The 24,847-nt window shown below is 51.1% G+C and overlaps 7 protein-coding genes across 7 annotated transcripts; 3 read left to right on the forward strand and 4 right to left on the reverse strand.

Annotated features, from left to right (window-relative positions):
• Positions 1-162: 162 nt before the first annotated feature.
• On the reverse strand, positions 163-4,092 carry BO94DRAFT_589389 (uncharacterized protein; the record flags this gene model as incomplete). The annotated part of the gene is made up of 6 exons (XM_025615947.1): positions 163-1,609; positions 1,685-1,721; positions 1,940-2,023; positions 3,046-3,598; positions 3,653-3,882; positions 3,939-4,092. The coding sequence occupies 6 exons, from the start codon at positions 4,090-4,092 to the stop codon at positions 163-165; spliced, it is 2,505 nt and encodes an 834-aa protein (XP_025463606.1).
• Positions 4,093-10,221: 6,129 nt separating this feature from the next.
• Positions 10,222-12,220, reverse strand: BO94DRAFT_237689 (folliculin domain-containing protein). Its single transcript, XM_025606342.1, has 2 exons — positions 12,079-12,220; positions 10,222-11,812 (listed from the first exon to the last, which is right to left on the reverse strand). The coding sequence occupies exons 1-2, from the start codon at positions 12,088-12,090 to the stop codon at positions 10,445-10,447; spliced, it is 1,380 nt and encodes a 459-aa protein (XP_025463607.1). The 5' UTR covers positions 12,091-12,220; the 3' UTR covers positions 10,222-10,444.
• A 2,649-nt stretch (positions 12,221-14,869) lies between these two features.
• Positions 14,870-15,757, forward strand: BO94DRAFT_237716 (uncharacterized protein). Its single transcript, XM_025606343.1, has one exon. It carries the CDS (start codon positions 15,001-15,003, stop codon positions 15,532-15,534), a length of 534 nt encoding a protein of 177 aa, XP_025463608.1. The 5' UTR covers positions 14,870-15,000; the 3' UTR covers positions 15,535-15,757.
• A 240-nt stretch (positions 15,758-15,997) lies between these two features.
• Positions 15,998-16,333, forward strand: BO94DRAFT_549829 (uncharacterized protein; the record flags this gene model as incomplete). Its single annotated transcript, XM_025613464.1, has 1 exon — positions 15,998-16,333. The coding sequence occupies one exon, from the start codon at positions 15,998-16,000 to the stop codon at positions 16,331-16,333; it is 336 nt and encodes a 111-aa protein (XP_025463609.1).
• Positions 16,334-17,076: 743 nt separating this feature from the next.
• On the reverse strand, positions 17,077-17,951 carry BO94DRAFT_237718 (uncharacterized protein). Its single transcript, XM_025606344.1, has one exon. It carries the CDS (start codon positions 17,863-17,865, stop codon positions 17,314-17,316), a length of 552 nt encoding a protein of 183 aa, XP_025463610.1. The 5' UTR covers positions 17,866-17,951; the 3' UTR covers positions 17,077-17,313.
• A 1,632-nt stretch (positions 17,952-19,583) lies between these two features.
• Positions 19,584-22,438, reverse strand: grc3 (putative RNA processing protein Grc3). Its single transcript, XM_025612583.1, has 5 exons — positions 22,342-22,438; positions 21,871-22,285; positions 21,695-21,821; positions 21,335-21,646; positions 19,584-21,274 (listed from the first exon to the last, which is right to left on the reverse strand). Exons 1-5 carry the CDS (start codon positions 22,373-22,375, stop codon positions 19,667-19,669), a joined length of 2,496 nt encoding a protein of 831 aa, XP_025463611.1. The 5' UTR covers positions 22,376-22,438; the 3' UTR covers positions 19,584-19,666.
• A 132-nt stretch (positions 22,439-22,570) lies between these two features.
• Positions 22,571-24,043, forward strand: BO94DRAFT_524862 (DNA-directed RNA polymerase I subunit RPA34). The gene is made up of 2 exons (XM_025610288.1): positions 22,571-22,931; positions 22,995-24,043. The coding sequence occupies exons 1-2, from the start codon at positions 22,762-22,764 to the stop codon at positions 23,749-23,751; spliced, it is 927 nt and encodes a 308-aa protein (XP_025463612.1). The 5' UTR covers positions 22,571-22,761; the 3' UTR covers positions 23,752-24,043.
• The last annotated feature ends 804 nt before the right edge of the window (positions 24,044-24,847 follow it).

Below are 24,847 nucleotides of genomic sequence, written 5' to 3' on the forward strand. Positions count from 1 at the left end.
CTCTGAAATCGTAGTGCATGGTATCAAATTGTAGCCTTGGTTAATCCGTCCCGTTGAAATCCCGCCTGGACGCCTCCCGTCCGTTAAATGCTTAGTAAGAGCTATATATACTACAGTGTCCGAATGATCATCTCTTTCACAGTCCTCCGAGAGACTAGCTTGTCAAAAGTCGAAGCTCACCCATTCAGTCTTCGGAGGCACGCTCGGAATCACGCCGTCTTTGAAATACCCGTTTGTCACAAAGAACTCGTACTGCTCAGTCACCTCGGGCGTATAGTCATCCGGCTTCCCCTGGACATCCCGTAAGCTCGCCGCATCGGGTGGACCATCGGGAAAGAATATGTGAACGTAGGTCTGACGATCTTGAGGGTGTAGATAACAGGGCTCGTTGTTGATGTACTTAACCGGCTGTCCTTTCCAGGCCGAAAGTTTCTTCGTGACAGGATCTCGAATGGTCTGGCCAGTCAGAGGTGGGATGGGGTTCAGATCGTTGGTGTTGTCAACTTTGATATTTGGGGGAGGTCCAGTTCCTGCCTTAGCAGCTGATGTAGAGGCAGGATCAGACGTCGGTTGCGCCGGCTGTGAGAATGCACTGGGTGGCTGTCCAAATGCTGAAGGAGCAGCTGGCTGGCTTGGAGCTCCAAAGGGACTCGGGGCCGTGGCTTGCTGGCCAAATGGGTTCGAAGGTGGTTGCGGTTGGCCAAAGGGGGAAGCTGTTTGTGGAGGTTGACCGAAGCCAGCCGGTTGTGTCGTCGAGGGCTGTCCGAACCCTGAACCCGCAGTGGGTGGCTGGCTTGCGATCTGTCCGAACGGAGAAGCGGTCGTTTGTCCAGAAGACTGACCGAAGCCGCTCGATTGCTGGCTCGGAGCTGTGATTTGACTGAAAGGGGAGGCTGTACCGGACGTCCCGAACGCCGAGGTTCCAAGTGACGATGGTTGGCCGAAGGAAGATTGGCCGGTCGAAGGCTGGCCAAATGCCGGTTTACCAAATGCAGATTGACCACCACCCAAGCCTGATGGCTGTCCAAATGCAGACCCCTGGCCTAAAGTACTCGGTTGTCCAAAACCAGATGCTTGTCCCAGGCCAGAGGGCTGGCCGAATGCCGACGGTTGACCGAACGCAGAGGGCTTGCCGAAGGGTTGACTGCCTAGCCCTGAAGGCTGACCGAAACCTGGTGCTGGGCTGGCAGCAGCGGGTTGTCCAAATGGCGAAGGTTGCGAAAGTTGCGAAGACTGGCCGAAAGCAGACTGCCCTTGGGTGGGAGCCGGACTGGTTTTGCCCTCTGTAATATCGATGCGATTGGGATGTTCGTTGATGCCGTCGAGAACATAATTCACAGCACCATCGAGATCATTTAAAATGACATCCATCTGTTTCACAGCCTCTGCATATAGCGCCTGGGCTTCCTGGACTGCCTGATTCGCGTTGCCTGCTGCGGCCGCCTCATAATGCCGCAGTCGTAGCTCTTCAAAGCTCTGCTCTCGTTGAACGCCGCCAAACAATTGCCTCGGAGCGTTTTTTCCAGGACCGTAGCAGGAAAAGACCCATTCTGGCCGCCCTTTTCCGGCAGTAAGGTCTTCTTTAATATCCGCTGTCGTTACTCCATAGCTGCGGGGCGTCAGGAGGGTAGAACAAGAGAGAGAGATCCGTTAGAGCTAGCTCGGCCTGAGAGAATTGACTTACTTGGCAGCTTGCCGATTCTGTGTCTGTGCAGCACGACCTATGCGACGAAGTCAGAAGATGTCATTAACACAAATGGTTACTTCAGAGGCAACAAGATGTGGAACATGTAACACATAGAGAGGCAAGAGCAAAACAACGAAGTTGACACGCAACGTTTCTCCTGATTTTCATGCACAAGGGCGGAAATTGAAAGGAACAAGAGGGAGATCGATTGCGTTGTGCTGCCATATCCAACAGGACCAACACTGAACGTACCTCCGAAACCTCCTCCGCCAGTCAGTGCTCCGAACCGGTTTCCGGAGCTCAATGTCTGACTAGGGTGCTCATTTTTGCAACGGTCTGGAGTCCTTGTTAGTCTTCTGTTCAGATTAAAGCTAGTGATATATTGTAGAATTCGGAAAAGGCAGGTACACGCACTCCCGAATTTGCACCGGCCTTGCTGGAAGTATGCGCAGACAACCATGTCGATTTCGCGTTTCTGGCCAGCCAGTCGGAGAGCAGAAGGGCAGCCTGTCGAACGTCTGACAGGGCTCTTGGAGGTTGAAGTCGAGCGCCGAGCCACCCGCCTGATTGATCACTAGGAAGACAGGTACGGCACTCTTGACGCCCGGGCAACGATATCTGCCGTGTATAAGAGAGTTTCTTCGGTTGGCAGGGGTGGTTGGATTGTTCCGGTAACATTACATTTCCCCGGTCCAGGCAGGGAACCACCTAATGTTTGACACGCTAAGAAGTATTTTACAGCGTAATACTTATATTCAATTTAGATTACCAGCCTGCTCTACAATTCTCCAAGTCAGTAATGGCATTCATTATAAAATGATGCTTTTCGTATCTCTAAACCCACAAATCTAGGGACCTACTTATAAAGCTCTACTCTCCTTATAGGTCTTTATGTACCAGAAAAGTCTTAGAGAGGAAGTTCCATACAAAATATATTTAATCATCTCTTAAATCCTTGAAGGCAGATAATTGCAGGACTACATAAACATCTTAGTAATCAGTAACTCCTCGTAAGTTACCCAAGTCTTGTCGAACTTATAGTCGGGACCCTCAGGGATGACGCACGGCCAAGGTACCGTAATTTACAGCCTTTATTTCTACTGACTTATTGATACGGTCTATCTATACAGTTCGGTCCAGTCTTCTTTATGAGTATGTTCACTGTTCGAGCAGATATTGAAGAAAGATCACGGCTAGTGTATACTAGTGGTTATATGTTCAGCCTAGTAGTGGAACAACAAAAGCAACCTCGCCTGTTAAATGCCAATGCTTCGTGAAATTACAATGGATCCGATGCATAACTCCTTTCTCCGAGCCATTTCCCATATTATCGAATTCGTATCATGCTTGTCAATTACCAGAGTGCGATGACTGCGTGTGCGTCATGCTCTGTTTCAAAACATCCCAGTTCAGCCCGTCGATCTTCGTCCCGCCGAGGGACTCGAGGTCCGTAGTAAGTCCACTGAGCTTGCCACAGGCGAGACGGCGCATCATGACGGTGTCCTTGGAGCCATGGAGGCCCTTTGCGCTCCCGTGCAGAAGAGCATGCTCAAACCATTCCTCTTCTTGATCGTCCAAGGGAAGACCAATCAGTTCCATCGCCCGAGAGCTCCGCAGTTGGCCAGCTTCTGTTGTGTGGACAAACTCGATGAGCTGTGTGAGGTAGCTTCGACGTAGACTTTCGTCGTGCTTTCGGGTAAAGTAAAGGGCTTCCGTGATGCTTGCGCGACAAAGGGTCTTGAAGAATGCTCGCTGGACCTTCTCCGAGGCCAGAGGTGGGGCAACCGTGAGGTAGTATGCCATTACGAGACTATCGTCGTGCTTTGGGAGATGAGGAAGGGTAAGAACGTAGAGGATCTCATCCGGGAAAGTTGGAATGATAGAAGGCTCGGTCAGATACTCGACAGCTCGCTACCCGCACATTCTAGTCAGAAATTGGTTATTCGCAAGTCTGCCAGCACGCACCTTGAATTCGAGCCTATCGAGGTTCCAGAGCCCTTCTATGAAAAACCTGTACTTCTCGGGCAGATGGCACCGGCGCGAAAACTGGGAAGCCGCATCGCCAGCGGCACGGCAGTCTTTCAGGATGTAGTAGATCAAGGCTTGCTTGTGATGTATGTCCAACGGAGAGGAAACAATATGGCCGACCAGAGTTCGGAGGTCTGCGTTCGAGCGGGGAGGGTATAGTTGAGTAACTGGAATGAGGTTCTGGTCAAAAGTGCCTTCGAGGTTCAAACGGGAGAGCATTTACCTGCTTTCACACCAAGTAATCCCAGAAGTCTGTCGGCGAATAGCTGGTTTTCTAAGGCACGGCGGTTGGCAATGATCTGCTCAATGGCTTTGCCATCGTAGGTGAAGTTTTTATTAAAGTAAAAGATCGTGTCAAAGTCATCCCAGACTGCCATTTTGACCAGCGGTTAGAAATGTGTAATTAGAATTGATTTCCTCTGGCGCAAAGAGTACTAGTAGATAGTAATTAATCGCGGGCCGACGAATCGCATCGGCGGCCGTCACATTCGGGCGGTGAGCCAGAGGCCCCAAAGACGCACATGTTGTGGCAGAAAAACAACGCCTTGCCGCTTTCGGCGGGGATGTAAACAACCCACTTTCCTCTGGCGGCAGTTCCGCCATCAACTTTGCATCTGCGCCCGCTTCAACCTCGCCTTCATGAAGCAATCTTTGGCGACGACCCTTTCTCCAGAGTAATGTCATCCATCGCAAAGGGCAGGCCAACCAGGCGCTCTGCCGCCCGGCGGAGCTATGCTATCGAAGAGACGTCTGAGGAGGATCCCGGAAATGTCACCCCCACACCGTCTCAACACGACGACGATGAAGACGATGACGGCGACGCCACGCCCGTTCCCAAGAAACCCAGCGTTGTCACAAGGTCTTCGCGCAGGCGAGTCACGACCGAGATAACTACGCCCACTGCTGCGCCCCCTGCCGCGCGCACCACCCGGAGATCTCGACGCTCGAGGGTCTCAGAACAGTCGGAGGCGTCGCAACACACGGATACGAACGAGGAAGGGGATAGCGTCGCGACGGTGGAAGAGCCCGAGTCTCCCACCCAGAAGATGGAATCGGCAAAGAAAATGACTAGTATGGCCCACCCCCGCAGGAGTTGTGTTTCCCTCACACCCAACCCGGAAAAGTCCTTACTCCCAACCCCAGAGCCCTCCGTGTCGCCGCAGTCTCAACCACAATCGCAGAGGGGCAGTGTGCCCCCGCTCGCCGATATCACCGAATCCGTAAACCAGACTCCACCGCCGAAGACCGAAGAGGATCAGAAGCCCCAGATTCCCATGATCAACCCGAATGCCACCGTCCTAGAGAAGCCCATGGATATCATGATGAAATCTCGCTTGCTTGCTCCTTCAGGCCCCGAGGAGCCGGCTGAACCCAAGAGTCGTTTGATTATCACAACACTGGTTTTGATGAACTTCAAGAGTTACGCAGGACAGCAGATCGTCGGGCCCTTCCATGCCTCCTTCTCCTCGGTTGTCGGACCCAACGGATCTGGAAAGTCGAACGTTATCGACGCCCTTCTCTTTGTGTTCGGATTTCGAGCCAGCAAAATGCGACAGGGCAAAGTCTCCGCGTTGATTCATAATTCGGCCAATTTCCCGAATTTGCCTTACTGTGAAGTCGAGGTTCACTTCCAGGAGGTGTTTGATCTGCCCGCTGGAGGGCACGAAGTAGTCCCAGATTCCCAACTGATCATCTCGCGAAAGGCGTTTAGAAACAACAGCAGCAAATACTACATGAATAGCAAGGAGACGAACTTTACCGCCGTGACTACCCTGCTCCGCGATCGTGGTATCGACCTGGACCACAAACGTTTCTTGATTCTCCAGGGTGAAGTTGAGTCGATCGCCCAAATGAAGCCCAAGGCTGCCAATGAGCACGAAGATGGACTTCTGGAGTACCTAGAGGATATCATTGGCACATCAAAGTACAAGACGCCAATCGACGAAGCGGCCGCTGAACTTGAGACGCTGAATGACGTTTGTGTTGAGAAAAACAATCGTGTCCAGCACGTTGAAAAGGAGAAGAATGCCCTGGAGGAGAAGAAGAACAAGGCCCTCTCCTTTATCCGTGACGAGAATGAGCTGTCTCAGAAACAGTCCGCACTTTACCAGATATACATCGATGAATGCGCTGATAATATCCGAGTTACTGAGGAGGCTATCCTGCAGATGCAAGAGCTTTTGAACCACGAGCTAGAGAAGCATGAAGGAAACGAATCCGGTGTTAAAGAGCTCGAGAAGGCCTACAAGCGCGGCATGCGGGAATACGAAAACATGGAAAAGGAAATGCAGGCCTTAGCCAAGGAAATGGCCAAGTATGATAAGGAATCTGTGAAATTCGAAGAGAAGAAGAAGTTCCTTACTGGGAAGCAAAAGAAGCTGGAGAAGACCATGCAGAGCACTCGTCTTGCTGCCTCTGAATGTGAAAGCCTGGTGCAAAAGCATGCGGACGACATTGAGAAGAAGACGAAGGAGACTACACAGCTTGAGAAGGAGATGAAGGCAGAGGAGGAAGAGCTGTCCTCCATCCGCGAGAGCCTCAAGGGCAAAACCCAGGGCCTTTCTGACCAAATCGCCTCGAAACAGAGGTCCTTGGAGCCTTGGGATGAAAAGATTAACAAGAAGCTCTCGGCCGTTGCAGTGGCTCAAAGTCAACTTGATATCATCCGGGAGAGGAGCAATGCTGGTGCTGTCCTGTTGGAGGAGGCTCAGTCCAAGGTGGCTTCAATTGAAGAAGCGTTGGCCGCCAAAGATGCCGATCTCGAGGAACGCAAGGGCCAGAAAACAAGTCTCGAGGAAGAGGTCGCCAAGCTGAAGCATGACCTCAAAAAGTACGCCAACAGAGAGCCTGAAGTTCGAACCCACGTCTCTACTGCACGACAAAAGGCAGAGGAGGCCAGGGCAAGCCTTGCAAGCACCCAGAATCGCGGCAGTGTTCTTTCTGGACTGATGCGCCTCAAGGAGTCGGGCCGCATCGAAGGCTTCCACGGCCGGCTCGGCAACCTCGGAATGATTGATGAGAAATATGATGTCGCTATCTCAACCGCCTGTCCTGCATTGGACAACATGGTGGTCGATACCGTCGAGGTCGGTCAGCAGTGTATCGATTACTTGCGCAAGAACAACCTGGGCAGAGCCAATTTCATTCTTCTGGATCGACTCCCCCGACGGGACTTGTCTTCCATCACGACTCCGGAGAAGGTCTTTCGACTGTTTGACTTGGTCAAGCCGAAGGACCCTAAGTTTGCCCCTGCATTCTACAGCGTGATGCAGAACACCTTGGTGGCTAAAGACCTGGAGCAAGCCAATCGCATCGCATATGGAGCCAGACGGTGGAGGGTTGTGACACTTGACGGTCAACTCATTGACATGTCGGGTACTATGAGTGGTGGTGGTACCCGTGTTGCGCGTGGCGGCATGTCCTCGAAACAAGTGGCAGAGACAAGTCGAGAGCAGGTGGCTAAGCTTGAGGGGGATCTGGAGGAGATGGAGAGGAAGTTCCAGCACTTCCAGGAGAAGCAACGGCAGATGGAGGCCGCGATCAGGGAACGATCTGAAGAGATACCACGAATGGAGACCAAGATCCAAAAGATTATGATTGAGATTGACAGTGCCAATCGAAGTCTCGCAGACGCCCAGCGGCGAGTCAAGGAATTGAGCGCCGCGCATAAACCATCAAAGACAGATGCCACTCAAGCCACGGCTCTTGAGAAACAGATCGCCTCTCTGGAGGAGGAAATCGAAGACCTTCGTGAACAGAAAGGTGGTATCGAGGAAGAGATCCAGACCCTCCAGAACAAGATCATGGAAGTTGGTGGTGTGAGACTACGCGGTCAAAAGGCCAAGGTCGACGGTCTTAAGGAGCAGATCAGTCTTCTTGCTGAGGAAATCTCCAATGCGGAAGTTGGAAAGTCGAAGAACGAGAAGGCTATTACCAAACATCAGAATGCTCGTGGTGACGCGGAGAAAGAGCTCGAGCATGTGATGGAGGAGCTTGAGAAGCTCAACGAGGATGTCGCTAGCCAGGCTGAAGATGCATCTGGTTGGAAGCAGAAGGTGGACGAGGCGCAAGAGGTAGGAACTGCGATATGATGATGCTATTTAGATCCACGAGCTCACGAATTGGGACAGGCTGTCGACGATAAGAAGGAGGAACTCGGCAAAATGAAGAGTGAATTGGATGAGAAGGTGGCAGAGTTGAACGAGTCCCGGGCCACGGAGATTGAAATGCGCAATAAGCTCGAGGAGAACCAGAAAGCCCTGAGCGAGAACGAGAAGCGCGGACGATACTGGCAAGAGAAGTATTCCAAGCTCTCTTTGCAGAACGTTAGTGATCTAGGTGAAGAGCAAGAAGCCACGGAGCTCCAAATGTTCACCAAAGACGAGCTACTGGAGATGAACAAGGAGTCTTTGAAGGCCGCCATCGCTGCCCTCGAAGAGAAGAGCCAGAATGCATCAGTTGATCTCAGTGTCATCGAGGAGTACCGTCGCAGAACGACCGAGCACGAAGCACGCTCGGCCGACCTGGCCACTGCCTTGGGATCTCGCGATGGCGCAAAGGCCCGCCTTGATGGCCTCCGGTCGGCGCGTCTGAATGGCTTCATGGAAGGATTCGGCATTATCTCGCTTCGCCTGAAGGAGATGTACCAGATGATCACTATGGGAGGTAATGCCGAGCTGGAATTGGTTGACTCCCTGGACCCCTTCTCTGAAGGTATCCTTTTCTCTGTCATGCCCCCGAAGAAGAGCTGGAAGAACATTGGCAATCTTTCTGGTGGTGAAAAGACGCTCTCCAGTTTGGCGCTTGTGTTCGCTCTGCACCACTACAAGCCGACCCCCTTGTACGTGATGGACGAAATTGATGCTGCCCTGGACTTCCGAAACGTGAGTGCTGCCAGACTTTTGGTCACCAAGATTGATTGACTAATGTGCCTAGGTTTCGATTGTGGCTTCATACATCAAGGAGAGAACCAAGAACGCCCAGTTCATCGTGATTTCTTTGAGAAACAACATGGTAAGCCCATCTCGTCCTGATACTACTTGCCGACCACTAACCATCCATAGTTCGAACTTGCCGCTCGACTGGTCGGCGTCTACAAGGTCAACCACATGACCAAGAGTGTGACAATTGAAAACAGAGACTACATCACAGGGCGATGATTTGATCAGCACGTATGCATGTTATGACTTCTTTTTTGGGAACGGGTTTGCCGGAAGGGGGCGCGGTGTGGGAATGGATATCTGCTCAATGGTCGCAGGATGATGATCTGATCTATTCCTGTTTTTCGTCTTAATAACCTGTTGATACCGCGGTGTGAAGCTTGAGATTCGGGTGTTTTACTTCTTCTCCATCTCTGTTGACTTCTTGTATGAATTGGACATGACGTTTCTTCTTTTGTTGATTACATCTCGACTGAGTACATATTTCACTTGGATATTCTTTATGAAGAGAGAGAGAGAGATACAACACCCACTTAACTCTAGCCACTATAACAACCTGCCTACCCATCACACCTCTCCCCTTTCAACCCCATCTCCAACTCCCACTCCAAGCCAAACACCCAATACCATCCCCATAACATACAAAACATACCATAACATACACACACACACACATACATACATTCAATACTATATATACACTACTATTAACCCCTCTCCACATCCCAATCCGATCCCCAATGTTACACAGCACTCCTCCCCCCACCTCCACCTAACCAATCACCTAGCACCCAGTGAATAATAAAGTAAGCAGCTAACCCAGTAGTGACGTGCATACCTAAATCTCATGCAGATCATATCATATCATATCTAAGAGTCATACGACAAGCAAATCATACTATTCGTTGTGTAGATAAAGATAAGGAAAGAAGGGGGTGGGTGGGATGGAATGGCGTCATACATGGGGGATCAGACAAGCGCAAACGTCCGTATAAGGTTTAAGTGGGATCGCGATCCGATAAGAGGACGATAGGATTAATTTATGGTTTTTTTTTCTACTCCGGATTTGTCTAGGGATCTTTATCTTACTTCGAGCTAGTATCTGGACTAGGATCTGGGACCTTGGTGCTGGTGGAGGCGATGGTGATAGATAGCGCCTCCATATCTTCCTATCTTATCAGGGGCGCTCGGGGTCTAGAACTACTGATGATGACACGCGGTCGAATCCCTAAGTTACAGTCTTGATTAAGCCCCCAGTATGGAGTAAGTTTCCTATAATAGTACATACATCCATGCATGCCAAATGCCTCACAAGTGCATCCTTCGTTGCCTCGTAATGACATTCACTCATGAAAACAAGCGTCCGTCCATGCCATCCGCTCCTCGTGATTAAAAAAGGTCGTAGTTAAACAGTCCGAATCGGGGTCGGAGAGAATTGAAAGGGTGAGGCGGAATAGAACAAAACCCAGATCGCTCGTCTACCCACGCTTGAAGAACAGAAACTCAGAAGGCATGTATTCTGTAATGTGCCGTAACTCCGCCTCCTTCCTGAAAACACGCCGTAGTCTATATCGAGCCTTGTCCATGAACCAGAAGTAAACGCCGAAAAAAATGTGGATCATGTGAGGGAAGTATCACATGAGATTGCTGACTGCATTCGGTGATGCAGATCTGAACCGCGGACAACGGTTGAATTGTGCCGCATTAGGTAAGTTAAGATGTGAAAATTGGCCGAATCCGATGGTGCAGCCAATAGGAGAAATGTCGTATATCAAGTGTGGCTCACAGGCTAAGCGATCACTGGTCGGCGCGGTGCGATGGGAATCGGTTTGGGTCCCGAAGAAATATCGAGAGTGGACATGCCCAAATCGCTGTCCTCGTATTGTTGCGAAAGCTTATCCTTCGACTTTTCCTTGCCGCTAGCAATCAAAGCAGACTGTCGTGAAGAATTGGCACCTTCTTCTCGTACCGTACTGCAAACAAACCGTTCCTCCGAGATAGAGGCGGTCCCAAACATCGTGCCCAGCTGCTGTAAGAGCGCAACAAAGTTTGCATGTATCTCAGCAAAGATGTATTGGTTTCCCACAATCTCCGAAAGGTTGCGTGCCCGGACCTGGCCAGGTCGGCGGGACTGCCCATCCGGGTCAATGGCGCGTCCCGTGAGAAAAGAGGAGACCGGTGTGTACTGTCTACTCCCGCGTCGATTTGACCCGTTGTTCTGTTCATCGCGGCGCTTTTCTTCTTCCTGGTATTTCTCTGCCGAGTGAACTATTCCCGCCGCAATTCGACCGAACGTGCGCCAGATCGCAGGACAGGCCCGAAATGCTCTTCCGGCGTCTTTGCCTGCCAATGCCACAAGAGCGTAGCTACGCCGTTTCCCGCGAGCCATGGGGTCGGGCAGGCGAAAGATATAGGCAATCGTATAGCCCGCAGTAGAATCTCCAAAGCATAGAGGCCCGGAGGAAAGACCTCGCGGTAGAAGTTCGCAGCTGAGTGTCCGGATTGAGGAGCGTCGAAGAAGCGCGTAATCTGCCGGGTTGGGGGGCCCGCGCAATGAGAGGTAGGTGAGTATATGTGTATGACAAGAGGCGTCCGATGTAACGGAGGACGAATGGAGGGAGTCCGGGAAGGACGCATGAGCATGCGGGTCGTGTGTACTCTCGTCGTGATCAGCATGACTGGTGCCGCAGGAATAGACGACTTCTCTAGATCGCAAGACAGGGCTACCATTCCTCCCCTTGCCGTCACTCCGGGCCGTTCCTGGAGCACCGGGCGGTAGCTGTTTGCTCACATCTTCGGGCAAAGTCAAGCTACAACTGGCACAAGTGTCGCCGTCCGCGCCTCCTAGGAAATTGAACTTTTGTTGTGTTTCACCTGGTGAGGTTTGACCTTTAAGAAAGTATGGATGGTCTTCGATTCTGGGAGACCTGTCGGATGGGTTGACATGTCTCTCAGATGGTTTAGTATTGAGAGAGTATTTGTTGTTCGCGCGGCTCTGCAGGCCGTGGGATGAAACGGTGTCGTGAGAAGTTGCAGGAGTATCGTCGGGAGAAAAGTCAGATTTGTCGGGATAGCACTGAGTACAAGGGAACGGTAGGACCTGCGAGCAGATGATCGAGGTAGGACCATGCACCTCGCAGAAATGCGTCAAAGAAAGCTAGTAGAGGAAAGTGTTAGCTGAATTGAGCCGACAGGGACCCAACGACTTGGGGAGAGCGCGGGGAGGACAGGGGAGAGCATAGATCCCTGCCAGGTCGCACGGATTATATGCGCGGATTGCGCGGTGAGAGGCAAGGCTAAGGGACCCGATACAGTTCGAACCAGCCGATGGGCACCTCGAGGTGAATACATGAGGGTGGACGTCATGCGATGCAGAGGGATCTCAAGAGGCACATGGAGCGCAAGGAAAAGAGAGCCACTTACAATGAAATCCATGTCCGTGAAGATTATCGTTTAATAGAACCCGGCAACCATATTAGACCATTATTGCAATACATGCTTTCCCAGATGCACTCAAGGTGACGACGACGGTAGTTTCGTGGCAATGACGCAGGAAACCCATTAGACAGAGAGGAGGGGAGGAAACCGGGTATGGCTGGCGCAGATCCAAATCGTAGTGGTGATTAGTGGTCGAGACAGAAGGTTGGATTGACCAAACACCCGGCAATGGGCCCTGGGAGGGAGGGGATGGTTGGTCAAGTCAATGAAGCTGCAAAGACCAGCTTGCAGACCAAAGACGGTGGAGAGAAGGAAAGAAAGGAAAGAAGGAAGAAAAGAGAGGAGAGGAGAGGAAGGGAGGGAAGAAGAGAAGGACAGTGAGAATAATAAGAGGAGTGGACGAGTAACAGTATACTGACTTTACTGCTAGTAGTAAGTAGTATGAAGGATATCGGAAAGGAAGGGGGGGCCCGGAAGTGGAGCGCATCGGCTGCTGCTGCTGCGTAGGAATAATTATAAATTATGGAAAAAAGAGAGAGGCAACAACAAGCTGGAACCAGGCCAGCCCCGGCCAGGCCTGGTTCCGTCTGGTAATTTCCGTCCTGTATGGTTCCGTATGGTACCTTCCACTTTCACTCTCCTCGACTTTCCTACTTTACTCACTTCTACTTACTACTACTACTCCATACTTACTACGACTGACTTACTACCTAAAGGTGGTCAAAGAGGCCCAACATCCAATAACCCCAAGCATCTATCCGATTATCAACCTGTTGTCCTCCTGTGGCCCCGCGGTCAATGCACCTTATCCCCCCCTCCCCCCTCTCCTTTCTCTCGTCTTTTCTCCTCTTCTCGCCTTCAAAGAAGATTCCCCGGTTGGGCTTCAAAGCTAGTTAGTGTCTATCCGAACCAAATACGATGACAAACCATGGAGGGGTCCTCTCCGACTTGGCTGTCTCCTCCTTATTGCGCTTATTTATCTGATTCTCCAGTGGACGAATCGTCTGTTCCAGGCCGAGATCACTAAGCTCCCTAGTTCCCCTCAGCCTGTCAGCGGATGGAGCCCGACAGAAAACGGTTCCGGCCTAATGCGACTAGATGCCAATATGGAGAGACAAGCATGGAGAGGAGGACTTACCTAGCCATTCTGGTTCGGACGGGGGCCTAACCGGCATCACTTGTAGGAACCAGAATGATTATCCGGCCAAGGCAAAGTGTGTCGATCATGACCGTTCCCACACATGGTGATGCTACGGTGCGTACCATCCAACGGTCTCCAGCGCGCGATGAACAGGAATGATGAACCAAACCGCGAGGCGGACAATAACCCCGGGTGTAATCCGGCCGTACGGAAGCGCCATGAACCCCGGGATTACCTGTATACTGTATAGCGTATCTATCTGGGTAGTATACGTCGTACTTACTAGTAGGATCTAGTACGACGAACTGCTACTTATCTAAACCCAACCCGTCACCGCGCCCGAGGACTCGACCCAAACAAACTTCCGTACCCAACTTGACGGGACGGTGTGTTGGCCGCTAACCTGATTTTTACGCAATCGAAGGTCTGTAGAACGGGGAATGGAAGAAGTCAAATTATCACCTGCGCCATTTTCCCAAGTTCCCAAGGGCCAAGATCAACGGATCAATACGAAGGAGTGCCAATGGATTGACTACTACTCACTACCTACATAATACATAGGTAGTAGTAGGAGCCTGTCCAGGTTAGAGCCACCGGTTCCCCCCCATCCAAACGGTCAGCAAGCCAGCCAAATCGCTTCCGACGACGAACTTCCCAATCCAGCCCGGTTCGGCAAGGAACCTCAAAATACTCAATTACAGGAATGCACCCTCGAAATATTTCTTTGCTGATCGCCTCACACTTCTCCTTCACCCCCTTTTTTCCCTCTTCCTTGGCTTCATTGCCAAAAAAGCAACGGAACAGGGAAGAGAAGGGAGAGAAAAAAAAAAGGAAACAGCCGGCCTGATCGCAATCATAGGGTCATAGATCCTAGGGTGCATCAAATAATTGCCGCCTCCCATGCCCGAGGTTTCCGATACGAACCAGGGTCACACCTTGATTCTCTTCGGCACTATCCCAGTTACCGAGTGCAGCCCAGGAAGCAAGTGGGGGAGCATTAATCTCGACTAGTGGCATCGCGATAACCATCCATGCCCAGTTAGATAGCTGGTAACTGTGGTAAGGCAGGGAGACGGGATGAGCATCCTCATCCGGAGCAATCACAGCCCTCCCATATAATCCCCCAAGGGGACTAATCTCCATGGTGCCTACCCGAATATTGGATCCTCTGCAGGCAGCTCATCCCGCTGTCAGCCACCGCTTCACCCCAACCCCAACCGAGTAAGAGTCCAGAGGTGTGAGCCTATCCCGCCGGTCACATGCGTGATGCTGTCCGGGGGACGATCTGGATTCCTCCCAGGCTGGACTTTTGGGTCGCTATCCCCAGGGAGGGAGTCGCCCGCCGGCTGCGCGTCCACCGGCCGTTTTTCCTGTCCAGATGGACGAAACCGACGGGGTGGACTCCCTGTTTCGCCCTGTAGCATCTGGAGTACGCATGTACATCTCTGGAGTCCTCGGGCCAGCGTTCCGGATCACCTCCTGTTCATCACTTGATGCCTCCATCTTTGGGATCCGGAGTCCGGAGTATTACCGTCTGGGCAACACGACGGCCTCCCTCTAAAGACGGGCAACGAACTTATTGTCCGCGCAGCACAGTAAGATTGGGGGTTTCATCCACGCCTCCAGGAGGACCAAAGCTGTTTGATACTTGTGATTTGTAGCACTCGGTGACCCCCAAAATCCAGCCAGGCGTCCGACGAACGGCCATTTGCTTTCCCCCGGCTCCGATTTGCTGCGCGAGTCTCGTATTTGCCCAACGTGAATGGATGAATCCTTTTATCGACGGTATCTATCCCGCCGGCGCTTCCACCCCCTGTAGGGGTTACGGTACACACGGTGGCCTCCTCGAGTATCTGATACCTGCACAAAGTACGAGGAGCGACTCGGATCTATTAAACCTTGCTGTGCGGTCGGCCCAATCTTCAGCCAGCCGGATGATTCTTCCTAAGGATGAGCGAGTCCGGACGCATCAGGTTTGCTGCATGCGGAGTGCAGCAGCTGTAGGTGATATTTGGAAGGGTACCTGTACAAACCCACAAGGACAATGTACAATGGTACCGAACTCTATACCTGTCCTCCGTACGGAAGGATTCAAGATCAGCTCAGCTAAGACAGTCTCTGTCCCAGCAACGGAATGTCTCAAAAGCCAAAGGCCAAAGGATCCCCCGAGCATTCTATTTTGTTTTGACGAGATTTCGCCGAGCCGAAATGGTCGACCACCAGGATGCGACCGGGAAGATTCCCTGTCGCCGGGGACTCCAGACCATCAACGTCACAGTGCAGCCGGCAAGACGGCATAATTCCAGCCAATATGATAGTTCGAAAGTTAGTCCGATGCCTTGGACATGGTTAGTCGGTTTCCATGGGTGATTGCTTATCGCAATCGAGCGATATACTTTGGCCCCGGTCGCGATAGATCTCCCGCCGTGTATAGATCTATCAACCGGGCGATGTGTGTGACTGTGACCTGCCGTTGGACAGGTACTATCTCGAAACTCCCCCAGTGAACCCTAGTTGGACAGATCACAAGCCCATCATATTATCCTCCGCAGTTGCAGTTGCAGGATGACTCGATAGATAGTAGATAGATAGGAGATAGTACTCGGTAGGGTGTCCGCATCCGGATCTCTTATCGTCTATCTTCAGCCTCGTGGTTTGTTCTTAACACAAACCAGGACTTGCTTACATACACTGTAGCACTAACTATTGATTATGGAGTACATTTGAACCTGACCTTCCGATCCGATGGAACCATTCATCATAATGCATCATAATCCAACCCAGCATCACCTAGCCAACCTCGCCTCCCTCACCTCATACTCCGTAACCACCGTTCTGTACCAAAGAATCCCGTACGGTCAGTACCGATACCAGCAAGGCAAGCAAGCACACGACCTTGCCCCTCTCCCCTCCAGCCGACCCATCCATTCACCCACCATCCACCAGCCGACCCGGCAAAATGAAACTGGAACAGTGGAAACCGCCCGACGGGAGAAACACGCTCCACTCCAGCGCGCAAAGAAGGACTCCAGTTCGAGTTCCCATCTGCTTCCCATTGGATCCCTTCTCCCATCCACCCACGCCCCATTGGAAATTTGACCGACCAAACTCCACGTGGACAGTGAGGGTTTTGATTTGCTCGATGCGATTACTCCAAATAACAAATACCAGTTGCGGCAGCACGGCAGCACCGGCACCCGCTACCAGTCTAGAAGTAGATACATATCGCGAGACATTGATGAGAACTACGTACTACCTAGTATACTGTCTACTGTGATGGAAGCTAAAGCACCTCGACTTAGTCCATTTATACTCACCAATAGGATCTCCAGGAACTAAGAAAACAAAGAAAGGATTCCGATTCCAAGTCCGGGCTAAAAAAAAAAATACAATCCGAGTAGGTAACTTCCACGGGCCCCTCTCAAGCCACAGTAAGAACTAAAGTATCTGCTGGATTTGAACTAAGCAGGGCTGGTTGGCCTGGCCTGGCCTGGCCTTTCCCCTCTTTCTTACTCTTAGTTGGTTGATGGTTCCTAGGCTGATCGCTTCGGGTTACCTGCTTGCTTGTTTGCTTGTGCTTACTTAGCTAGGTATACTTACTGGATTATACCAGTGTAGCTAGCTAGCTACCTACCTACTACTGTTGTTTTGTCATGTTATTGTTCTCTAATCCCAGTCCCAATTGCCTGCCTCATCTTCAATATCAACAATATCAACAATGCTAGGCAGTCAATACACTATACTACGTAGAACAATAGATTAATATCAAACAGTCGGTCAGCTCTCTATCCGTCCGTGCTCATTCCTCACACTACCTAAACACCTAAGTAGGTAGCAAGTAGCCTAGGTATAGCTATAGTGGACACTTAATTAATTTATTCCAAGCTACTACACTGACCTACCTACAACCTGCTTCACTTTTCACATGTGCTCTATAAAACCACCTCTTATAGACACCATGTCCACACTTACACGGCACGTCAAGTCTCATAGCCACCTCATTAATCAACTAGATGGAAACGAGAAAAGAATAAGGAGAAAATATTAGTCACAGATCAACCCAGCACAACCTTCCACAATCAAGGGAATTGTAAGCAAAAGTAGGACTCGGTCGAGAGGGGAAGTTTTTTTTTTTTTTTTTTTCCTTTTTCTCGGGCCCTTTCCGTTGGTAGAGTGGAGGGGGCCGTGCTTGGCCCGCCACCACTGGATGACGATGGGTTTTTGGTTGGTGTGGGGACGTTGCTTACTATGACTTGGTAGTAGAAGTGGGTATACACAGTAGTGTAGGTAGAGTTGTTGCTTACATATTGTGGTAGTAGATGGTTTGTATGGAGGATTGGGAAGAGGAATGAGGGAGGTGTAGGTAGGGTTTTGTGCTTTGTTGGGGTTTCTGGTGGTATGGTTGTGGTTGTGGGTAACTTGATGTGTTTGTTTGTGTTTGTGATGGTTTTCTTGCTTTCAGTTAGGGTCTGTTTGTTTTGTTGTTCTTGGGATTGAGATGGGTTGAATTGGCTATTCTGGATTGAATAATCTGGTCGTGGTTTGTGTATGACTACAGTATACAGCCAATCCTTATCCAAATCCCTACAGCTATATAAATTGTTGAGAAATACGCAGTAATAATGAGGCATCGATCAGGGATTTGAAAGATCGAGATTCCCCGATGAAAGATAGATCTAGATAGGTCTAGGTAGTAGTATGAACCAGATGAGAGAAGTGAAAGAGCCAGTATGTGGTACGGTCCAGCTGAACAGACCCTGGTCGAGGTCCACATAGGAAGCTAGAAAAAGCGCCAATTCTGAGACTAGTCGGGTCGAATTGGATTAATAGAGCAAGTATAGCTTATCCACTGACAAAATGCCGCAAGTTGGTTGTTGGTTGGGACGGTGAGATGGTTGTTCGTGGTCTGGAGGAAGTGTGTTGGAGGTGTGTATGGATGCCTTAGTGTTGGGGATAAGGTGTGTTTTGGGGCAATTGGCTGTGTGTGTATTTATTTTTTATGAGATGGTTGATTGAAGACTTTGTATAAAAGTGGAGGTAGAGACACTACTGCATATAGAATGTATGTTAGCCAGTATGCATCTTGTGATCAAGTATTAAAAGCAATGAAATATATTATTGTCCGTACCTACAATTATTAACTTATAGTGCGAGATATGTACATGGTTGTACCACTTATCGTTCTTTATATTTCATTTCTTTTTGTACATTTCACTTAGAAAATTAGTGAACATCATGCCCCATTACTCCTGTCTAACTGTTTCTCAATAATCTTAATTTCAAATTCCTTGTCAAACTACCTACCAATTGAAATACCAACTCCATAATCCAAGTGGCCTACTATAGCACCATACAACCCTCCCAATTGGTTACACAGTACACCCCTCAAGTTCTCAATCTCTAACAAAGAAGTACAAAACCCAAACCACTTATCTTTCAACCAACATCACTCATACATAGTAGCACCCCAAAAAGTTACACCCAGATATCCCTGAATCTGCTGATCATCCTCCCGATCCCACCAATGTGACGATCATCCCATGTCAATGTTACGTTCCCATGAGTGACGTCAACCGGTAACTACTATACTACCATCCATCAAGGAAGAAGATAACTATAAGCTTTATACTCCCATCTCCACCAGACAAGAAGCCCTGTGCTTTCACTGTACGTACCTCCTCCCCACAATATTTCCCGCCATAGTTGATGGTCGGGGTATCCGTTGGCCCCGGCGCACCCTTTCCCCCTAACCCCTTGCTCCACTGCCAATGCGTCCGTAAAGAGGGTTATTTAGTGGCATCTGGCACGGTGGATCTGGATTGAAAAGCTCGGATGTTTTCTTAGTTTGAGGTTAGGGTTACTGGGTATGTCGATGGTGGTAGTATATGGGTGGGATATATATGTGAATATATGTGTGTTCATGCGGTCTGTGGGATGGATACGTCGCATTGGGAATACTGCTATTGAGAGGAAGCTGACTGATAGCTTCATTCAAATTTTAAAGAAAACTGGCGTTAATTTTGATGGGATTGACTTTGTGGAAATTGGGGTTATTGCGCGTCTGACCTGGTGGTGGGTTTATGTATCTACCTTGGCATGGAGGAATGGGAATAGATGTTCAATGCCAAGGTTTCTCTGCCTTGTAATGCTATCTTGGCTTTATGATGTAATTGACCAATTGGACTTGGATCTTCTATACAGACTTGGTCTGGGGGTATATGCGGCTTAGGGGCTGGGAGAATGGGGGTTTGTTAGGATATTAAGGATTTTAGGGTGTTGGAAGATGGAAGATGCAAGTTACAGATGATAGTGCAACGATTGTCTTACAAGATCGAAGATTTACTTGTGTCAGTGTATTGTTTTCCTCCCAACTTTTCCCAGCTCGTTTATATATACAGCAACGCATCGTAACGCCAGAAAATGGGATCAAGATTACCAATCGCCCTCACTATCGCTGCCAGGGTAGGCCTTCTTACGCAGTTTCCACAGTGATTTCTCCCGTTGCAACGCTTCTCGGTGTCGGCGGCTGTTGTCTTCAACCACCGTCATCCAAGGAACCTTGCTTGCACGCCGGATTCTATCCTTCAAAGCTTGCTTCTCAGCCTCGAGGGTAGCATCGTCTGCAGCTTCATCCTTGTTCTTCTTGAGCTTCTCGACCAGTTCTCGATGGTGTTTCTCGGCGGCCCGAGCTGCATAGTAGTCTTCGCTGATGGCCCAGTTGGGGTTATCAAGTAGACCCCGCACAAGGACTATGTTATGACCTTGTTCCAGAGCGCCACGGAGCGTCGATCCAGCAATGGGCGTGACCAGCTCTAGCTGGCGTGATGCAACGTTCACGGAACGGACAAGAGCCAAACCTAAGCAATGGGTCACCTTCGGATCCAGAGGGTTGCTGCTCCCTGCTCCCACGAAGAGGTAAGGGAGATCCTCGTTTGGCGTCCGGGTGATGTTAGATTCGATAGTTGATGCACCCGCGAAAGGAACCGCATCAGTCGAGTCGCCCATATCGACATCGCGGTCTGCATCTGATTCATCGTGGCTGCCTGTCTCTGCTGCCGAACTGCTGCCGTTCGCAAACATGGGCCCACTGTTCTGACCCAAGATGGCATTGGGAGATTCCACAGCGACAACGGCGACAATCGACCCATCTAGAACCTCAAACAGCAGGTCAGGATGGATCTGAGAGCCCATGACCATGATACCCTGGACACCCTGCTGCGGCCCTGAGTAATGAACATGGAAAGGTTTTGTGCGGGAAAGTGATTGCTCAAGCCATAGCGGATTGTTGATGTTGCTTGGACGCGACATGTGGAAGTAAGACTGCATTTGCATGGAGCGGAGCTGTGCGCTTGACCTGCTAACGAAGTCGGTTGGTTGAGAAGGAAGGATAGTTAGAGGAACCTTGGCCTGGTAGGCTGCCTGGCCCAGGGGCTGAACAACCTCAGTCGGACCCTTTTCGCTCATGTACACGACATCAGAGAGACTGAGGGATCTCACTAGCCAGGTGGCAACTTCCAGACCCAGGCCGAAGATCCACCCGGGGTAGTTGATGATGAGAGGGCACTGGGGGTAGCTCGCCTGAAGGGCCCGGTAGCGGTCCATCAGATCCATCGCGGCGAGGACGTAATGATCAGGGTCGTCCTTGGGGGATGTAGCTCCTATATGATGACTTCGAACTATCGTCCCATCACGAGAACCGTCCAGGGACGGATGGGAGAAAGGAGGACCAAAGACGGGAGAACGGAGGTGGACCAGGTAGACCTGTCCCATAGGAGCAAATTCAGGTTGACCAGGATCCAAGTCCAGGAACGCAACACCATCCGTGTTATAGTAGTTGGTCTCTGTCTGCGGGGCTGGGCTAAGAAGGTGGTTGAGCAGATAGCGACTGAAAGTGGACTTGCCCGATCCCTTCGGACCACATATGAGCGTCTTCAAACGTCCGCCGCGCTGAGACAGAGACTTGATGGCAGAGCTCCATTGCTTTTCGAGATGCAGCGGCCTTAGGTGCCGTTTGAGAGAATCGTCCGCAGATGTATACAGCTGTACGGCTCTTAGTCAGACGAGGAACTCAACGAATGGAGTCAGGTAGATGCTACTTACCACTGAGAACGTTCTCTTGGTGGAAGGAGAGGCGCCCTTCAGCGTGAGTTTGTCCGCCGCAGTATTCTTGCCATTCCATATCCGTTGATAGAGAGGCGAGAGATCCTTGAGACGATAGATCCCACTGTGGCATGATTTGAACTCAACCTCCGCCTCACCATTGACCCCAGAAACGCATTTGATGACAGGCAGAGAGTGCGTCGAAGGAGCGTAGACCCTGTACACTCGGGATGAGGGGTGCAGTTTCGCTCCCATCAAGCTGATCACACCCCGCTTAACCCAAAGATCGTAGTGACCAAGCATTACCAAGCTCTAGAGAAGCGTCAGCTCCACACATATTCATCTGGCCGGGAATCATACCATCTTCTCCTTGATACGGACACACAGTCTATGTTCATCGCTGTAGACTATGTTGTTCTTGTTCAAGCGAGTCTTTGACAGCGGGAAGTCCTGGACCTGCGCCGGAGTGTCTGCTGGAGATTCATACCTAACAACATTAGCCCACGGCTCAACTGCACTGTGAAGGCAGTAATTACCCCTCCTCGTCATTCTGGATGGCCTCAAGCCCGATGACATTGGTGTCTTCCACAGCATCTTGTTCTTCCGATTCCTCGTCTGCAGGCGCCTGCTCCTCGCTAGTCTTGGACGCGCCGGTCTCCAATACTCGTTGGTTGCTCTTCGGGGGTGGCTCGTTGCGCGCCTTCTGCGTAGACTTCTCAGCCTTCTCAGCCTTCTCAGCCTTCAATTGCTCTTCCTTTCGCCTCGATGATCGCCTCGTTTGGACTCGGTTCTCTTCGCTTGCGGGTGCGACAGCGGCTTCTTCGAGTGAGCGCCGTGGCCTTTTAGGCGGCGGCTCTACAGCTGGCTCAACAACATTGGGCTTGTCTGCAGCTGCGGTGGTCTGCGCCTGCTGCTGCCGAGCTTTGCGGGCCGCGAAAGCGCTGACCGGGGCTTGAGAAATCAAATGTCAGTGATCGTTCTTAGAGCCTCGATGGTTCAGTCCTTACCCGCAGCTTGCGCTTTTTCAGCCTTGCGCTTCATGATCTTTGAACAAGCACGAAAATCTTCCGATTCCCCCAAACCAGCAGCGTTGCACCGAGTCGAGTCTGGGCGGCGGGACTATCAAAAAAGGTGAATATTTGAGGCCGCGGACTTCGCAGGTGGTCCGTGCTCCGCGGAGCAGAAAAAAAAGGTTATCGCTCAAAAGTTCCGGATCGGCTCCTCGCAACTCGCAGACTCGCGCTTTGCGCTGATACCCATTTAATAATACAACTCGCTTGACATACTCGGCCTTGGCCTATTCGCAGCGATATTCTTGTGCCTGGCAGCAGTAACTAAGCAAAGCGTGTGACTCGGCGCTCCGCATCAACTCGGAGCTGTTCCCCCTCTAATCGACCGCATACGAATCGGATCCGTCGAAAGCCACAATGGCACCCAAATCGAACAAGAAGGCCGTGGTGGAGAGGGAGCCCACTCCAATGAGCACATCATCTGCTCCTGCGGACTCGAGCTCGGAGGCTGAGTCGAGTAACCAGAGCGGCAGCGAAAGTGACAGCGATAGCAGCACTTCCTCCACCGAGAGAGCTTCTAACCAAAAGTAGGTCTTCTAAACTAACCACAATGCAGCATGTTCCAATGGCTAACGGGTTGTCACGCATAGGACTACCCGCAATGTGTCTATCTCCGCGCCCCAACCCTACAAGCCTCCTTCCGGATTCAAAACCTTGAAACAACAAGCGCCGCCCAAATCCAATGTCTCCTCCCTGCTGGCTGATCTTCGCGGCAAGCAAGTCTTCCACATCACGGCGCCAGACTACCTGCCTCTTTCCAAGGTCGAGGAAGTCTCATTGGCCAAGATCATGCAGGGCAAGCCAGTCTTAAAGCACAAAGGCGTGCAGTATGGCATTCCGGTGGAGAGCATAACGCAGCCTGACCTGGGTGGGAAGGCGCTTCATCTTTACGACTCGAAGAACAAGACGTACTACAGCACCAACGCCAGCAACATCCCCAGCTATCACATTCAGGAAATAGTCGACGTTCCCGAAGTCTCCGAGGAGACCATCATGCAAGCCGTGAAGGAACAGGTCAAGCCTCCGCGGAAGCACCCCAAACACCTGAAGATGCGTTTCCGGCCAGTCGGAAGCGGCACGGCCCCGCCGGAGACGCTCGGCTCCAGTTCGGAAGAGTCAGAAGGGGAGCAGCCCACGTTCAAGGTTCCCCGGACGTTGGAGAAGGAGAGGGAGGAGAGGAAGCGCAAGAGCCACCCTACCGAGGCGGAGGGAAACCAGGCCGAGGCTAGTGTGCCTCGTAAGAAGTCGAAGAAGTCGTCCCAGGAGGCCGGTGAAGGCGAGGAGAAGAAGAAGAAGTCCAGCAAAAGCCGAGAGGAGAAGAAGCGAAAGAAGTCCGACAAGGCTTAAAGAAATCACCGACTTTTCCCTTTTCTTTTCCTGTCATGTTCTTTCATCAAAAGTTGGCATTATTAGATGGGATGTTTTTGCTATACTTCTAAGGCGTGGGGCATTTTCTGACGAGCCAGCTGAATTCTACGTTGCACGCCAGTCATGGGTGTGTTTGTACATAAGTCCAGAGTTAGATCTCATGTATAGAACTCGAGTAGTGAGTGGTCCAGTGCATCGAGCCGACTCTGTACCGCGTCCAAGCTCACAGCTGTAACAGTTGAAGGCCCGGCGAACGGACGCTAGCCCAGATGAAGCAGTTTCACCAGGGCTGCCTGTCGACAAGGCCCCCGAGAATGCCTAGAGCTGTCTAGGTGGTCAGGCGGTTTGCGCGCTCGAGTGGTAGGACGGCTGGCTAAGTGGCCCCGAATAGAATCTGATGTGCTTGGCAACTGGAATGGGGTGGGTTGTCGAGTCCATGGACGGCCAAAGAAATTCTTCATTGGGGAAGTCGGTGGGTAGATGACTAGAATTGAGTACTATTGACAGTGGAAGAAGGCCCACTCGGCCAGGTTAGTGTCGATCATCCCCGGCTCTGTTTCAACCAGGCTGCTACTAGGCGTAGCCACTAGACCCTCGGGCTGGAGCCTCGTGGATCACGTTGTGCCTGTCAGACAGTCTGACTCCCAACCCTGGCACCCCTAGGTATCTAATATTCCGTACAATGAGCCTTTTCTCTAGTCTGAGAACCGACAAGATTCCGGTTTCTCAGAGGATTCCAGGGTCCCCTTGCGCCGCGCCGCCAGACGGTGAGTGGGTAATTTACAGGCTGTTACCGCTCTCAAAAATTAGCTAATCAAGCGGGCCTATCATCATTGTTTGCGGCCGGGCCCCAGTCCGGCACTCATCACATGCATTGGGCCTGATTGGCCGAGCGGTTCCCAGCGAACAGCTGATACGGGCAAGTGACGCCAGACCCCCATGGATGGCCGGGTTCCCATCATCCATCTATTCAGTCGATGCTGCTTTGCTTCTGCATCGCACAGGCTGCTGCTGGCTCGACCGCTTAAGCCTCTCTCGCTCGTTCTCTTTCTTGTCCACGAGCCATGTCATAGTC

The sequence above is a fragment of the Aspergillus sclerotioniger genome (assembly GCF_003184525.1).
Source record: "Aspergillus sclerotioniger CBS 115572 chromosome Unknown BO94scaffold_31, whole genome shotgun sequence".
NCBI lineage: Eukaryota > Fungi > Ascomycota > Eurotiomycetes > Eurotiales > Aspergillaceae > Aspergillus > Aspergillus sclerotioniger.

Coding starts and splice junctions, on each gene's coding strand:
- BO94DRAFT_237716 (XM_025606343.1), top strand. CDS start 15,001: ATGAATCCTTTTATCGACGGTATCTATCCCGCCGGCGCTTCCACCCCC.
- BO94DRAFT_237718 (XM_025606344.1), bottom strand. CDS start 17,865: ATGCCTCATTATTACTGCGTATTTCTCAACAATTTATATAGCTGTAGG.
- grc3 (XM_025612583.1), bottom strand. CDS start 22,375: ATGAAGCGCAAGGCTGAAAAAGCGCAAGCTGCGG. Junction 21,822..21,870: donor ATCCAGAATGACGAGGAGGG/GTAATTACTGCC, acceptor TAATGTTGTTAG/GTATGAATCTCCAGCAGACA. Junction 21,647..21,694: donor TCCGTATCAAGGAGAAGATG/GTATGATTCCCG, acceptor ACGCTTCTCTAG/AGCTTGGTAATGCTTGGTCA.
- BO94DRAFT_524862 (XM_025610288.1), top strand. CDS start 22,762: ATGGCACCCAAATCGAACAAGAAGGCCGTGGTGGAGAGGGAGCCCACT. Junction 22,932..22,994: donor GAGAGAGCTTCTAACCAAAA/GTAGGTCTTCTA, acceptor TGTCACGCATAG/GACTACCCGCAATGTGTCTA.